The sequence below is a fragment of the Eurypyga helias genome, unplaced genomic scaffold, assembly GCF_000690775.1.
Source record: "Eurypyga helias isolate BGI_N326 unplaced genomic scaffold, ASM69077v1 scaffold40864, whole genome shotgun sequence".
In the NCBI taxonomy this organism is placed as follows: domain Eukaryota; kingdom Metazoa; phylum Chordata; class Aves; order Eurypygiformes; family Eurypygidae; genus Eurypyga; species Eurypyga helias.
Genome location: NW_010248852.1, coordinates 11458 through 14639, shown reverse-complemented (window position 1 = coordinate 14639; position 3182 = coordinate 11458). Strand labels below are relative to the sequence as shown.

Sequence of the window (3182 nt, the reverse complement as noted above, 5' to 3'; positions counted from 1 at the left end):
GGTTTGATCGGCAGTTAAAAACAAGAGGTAAATGCCAGCCCTTCCCCTCTCTGAGGTAGGCTTGTAATCGCGGAGGCCTCTTCAGTAGGACCTTGGAGTTTCTCCTTGGGAAGAGCTGGGGAGTGAGGGTGGGAAGCACATCTGAGCGCTATGACTGAGTGATGCTGAGAGTCTTTAATAGTGACGCTGCTTCAGAAAACTCTGTGCCGAGCATCTCGGAGAGGCTGAGAGCTGGGACTGCTCAGCCTCGAGAAGAGAAGGCTCAGGGGGATCTTATCGCTGTGTATAAATACTTGAAGGGAGGGTATAAGGAAGGGAAGGCCAGGCTCTTCTCGGTGGTGCCGTGATGGGACCACAGGCCATGGGCATAAGCAGGGGGCTCCACCTGAATATCAGGAAACACTTTTTCCACTGTGTGGGTAACCAAGCACTGGAGCAGGTTGCCCAGAGGTTACAGAGTCTCCATTCTTGGAGATATTTAAAAGCCACTGGATATGGCCCTTGGCAACATGCTGGAGCAGATGACCTCCAGAGGTCCCTTCCAACCTCAGCTGCTCCGTGAGCCCTTCACCTGGAAACCCTTGGGTACCGTTCTCTGCTGCAAGCTAGATCATAAAGGCCAGGAGGCATTTAAAACCCGGGACCCTCTAGTCTTGCCCTGATGCACTGATGTGTTTTCTGTCAGCAGGGAGCAAGCCTGTAAGACGCAAGACCAACAACAACAAAATCATGGCCACTGGTGGACCTGGCCGCTCTCCCCTCAGCATCCTACAAGATGATAATTCCCCCAGTGCTCCTGTCCCTCGCCAGGTAAAGCTTAATGGCTCATACTGTAGGAGGGAGAATGGGCTGGGGAAAAAAAAAAAAACACCCAAGTCCTTCAATTTCTGTATTTTGGAGGGTCTCAGTTTGGAACTGTGGCCTCCTAGGCCTGTAGAGCTTGGTGGCTTCGTAAGTATTTTTTTGTGGGTCAGTCTTGTCCCTAGATACCTCCAGGTCTTGTCCAATGTCTGCATCTTTTGGTATTACCATGATATTGCCCATTTCAGTGCATTCTTTAGGCTGTAGGAAGAAGTCCCTCACTCTTAGGACATTGTCACAAGAGAGACAAAGCTGACTGGCCTGAAAATGGGCTACAAGTTCCACTGAGAATTAATCAACCCTCAACTGACTTGTGTTTTACGCTGTGTGTTTGGTGGGGTGTCTTTATTTCTCCAGGGTAAGAGGCATGTGTTGAATGAGAACCAGGAAATGACAGTGGATCTGAGCAGGAGCCTCAAACCTGGGAGCTGTGCTTGGCGTGACTTGAACAAAGAGAACCAACAGTGTCCTTTTGTGGAGAACTAGAGACTTCCTTTTCCAGGATTCTGCTGTAACTTGCTTCTGTGTTTCGAGAGCCTTCGAGGGGTGAGAAATTCTGCGATAGACTGAAACTCCAGACTCGTGGTCACTCTTCCCACCTATTCCTGTTGGGGAAAGAGCATGCACTCTGTCTCCTAGCTTTGTGTGGCCTATGTACAGTACAGACCTTGGCTCTTCTGCTGTATATCAGCTGTATTAACCTACTGTGCAGTTCTTATCTGTAGCAAATAAATGTGTGTTAAACCTTTGCTGACTGTAACTATGTCCTGATAGGGTAGTAGGAGTCTCGTGCTCACCCAGTGCAGTGTCTCCGGGGACAGCTGTTCAGGAACAAATACTTCAGCCTTCCGTTAGGCCTGTAACGTGCCATCATGGAGCTCTGCTGAGAAGGGTGTGACCTTGAACCCACGTACTGTGGAGCGGGCTGGAAAGCTGCAGCTCTGCAGGACACTCATGTACCTGGTGTCACTTTTGGAGTTTGGCACCCACACTGGCCTGAAACTAATGTGTATTTAAAGGACTGTAGTCCATTGCAAGGGTTTCTATGAGGGTGAGATCCAAAGATAGTATTGTGCATTAATGTGTTGACCTTCTGTTGATCAGTCACTATACCCTGTTGACCTTCAGTCCCTAGAAGAGCTTTGGGACCCCAGGAGCCAACTAGTGGAATTGGGGCTGAATGTAATGTTTGTGTCCTGTAATTGAGCTCAAATATCCAAGGATGCATTTTTGGCTCTCTATCCCAACTTTAGGGCAGCGAGCCTTGGGATTAAGAGGCTCTTCTGAGCTACAACATAGATGAGGAACACTCTCCCTTGAGGACCTTGAGGTTGAGTAAGGCTGGTGGACGAGGGGTTCTCTGGTTGGGGTCAGCAGGTGGTGTTGACGGAAGAGTTATGCTTGCAGCAGCTCGTTGCAATGCTGGAAAGAACACAGCCGGCAGTGCTTGTGTGAGCTTGCTTTATTTACCTGGGCTATGAAGATCTAGAACAGACTTGGAAACGGGCTGATGGCTACTGGTTAAACAAGGTCACCGCGCGATGCAGGAGTGAGGCAAAAGGAAGGAACAGCAAGAAGCAAACAATAAATAAGAATAAATATAATATTCCCTGGTATTCTGGCAGGTCTGAGGGCTATGTTTTCCTCGTTTATGCATAGATAAGACTTGAGCTAAGCTTTCCCCAATGGAAAATGAGCCCAATTTATACTAGCTTTTTGGTTGAGGTTGCATGATGGAAATCTCAAGCCCAGTGTGTCTCTGGGGCTGTCTGCAGGGGCTTAGGACAGCTGTACAGAGAAGGTAGAGTTAAATCAGGGAGAGCTTAGTCTGGGATAGAGGGGTTGGATGAGGGGTCCTCCGAAGGATGAGTGTCAACATGGGTAGAGGTGTTTGAAAGACTATGCCGGGTGTCTGAACTGTGCTGTACAGTCCTGAGACGTAATGAGCAGTGTTTTGCAGGTCTTCAAGCCTGCGTGAGGCTAGAAACTGCTGGGCCTGTTTAGAGGCGGAGAGAAGGGCCAGTGTGTGTGCTCCTGCTGCCCAGCTCCCCTTCCCTGACCTTCCCTTTCACTCTAGGAGACCCCTACAAATGACCGGTGTCTAGAGACAAGCGGGAGTGGCAGGTAGGCGTTTCTGTTTGTGCTCAGCTGACGATGCTGTTTGTGTGGGCTCGGGCTGTGGGCCGTGCTTCCGCTGGTCTTTCTGCTGCTGTCCTCAGTTCCAAATCTTGAGGAAGCTGTCCCAGGAGCCGGTGGCAACTGCCATACCATCTGCCGTCACCCCCAGGCAGCTCACTCTGTTGTCGTGGCCAGGAAGGATT

At 49.9% G+C, this 3182-nt stretch overlaps 2 protein-coding genes across 3 annotated transcripts in view; one reads left to right on the top strand and one right to left on the bottom strand.

Annotated features, from left to right (window-relative positions):
- Nucleotides 1-669: 669 nt before the first annotated feature.
- On the top strand, nt 670-1347 carry CDCA3 (cell division cycle associated 3). Its single transcript, XM_010151197.1, has 2 exons — nt 670-810; nt 1219-1347. Exons 1-2 carry the CDS (start codon nt 670-672, stop codon nt 1345-1347), a joined length of 270 nt encoding a protein of 89 aa, XP_010149499.1.
- A 1729-nt stretch (nt 1348-3076) lies between these two features.
- GNB3 (guanine nucleotide binding protein (G protein), beta polypeptide 3) overlaps nt 3077-3182 on the bottom strand; it is a 4174-nt gene continuing 4068 nt past the window's right edge. The window contains exon 9 of one of the 2 annotated variants that reach the window (XM_010151195.1): nt 3077-3182. In XM_010151195.1, the coding sequence (XP_010149497.1) occupies nt 3077-3182 (106 nt within the window). The other variant, XM_010151196.1, reaches the window with a different exon arrangement.

Bases quoted from the DNA above. Each gene is read 5' to 3' on its own strand.
- CDCA3 (XM_010151197.1), top strand. From the start codon at position 670: ATGTGTTTTCTGTCAGCAGGGAGCAAGCCTGTAAGACGCAAGACCAAC. The intron at 811-1,218 runs GTAAAGCTTAAT...TTATTTCTCCAG, and splicing joins GTGCTCCTGTCCCTCGCCAG to GGTAAGAGGCATGTGTTGAA.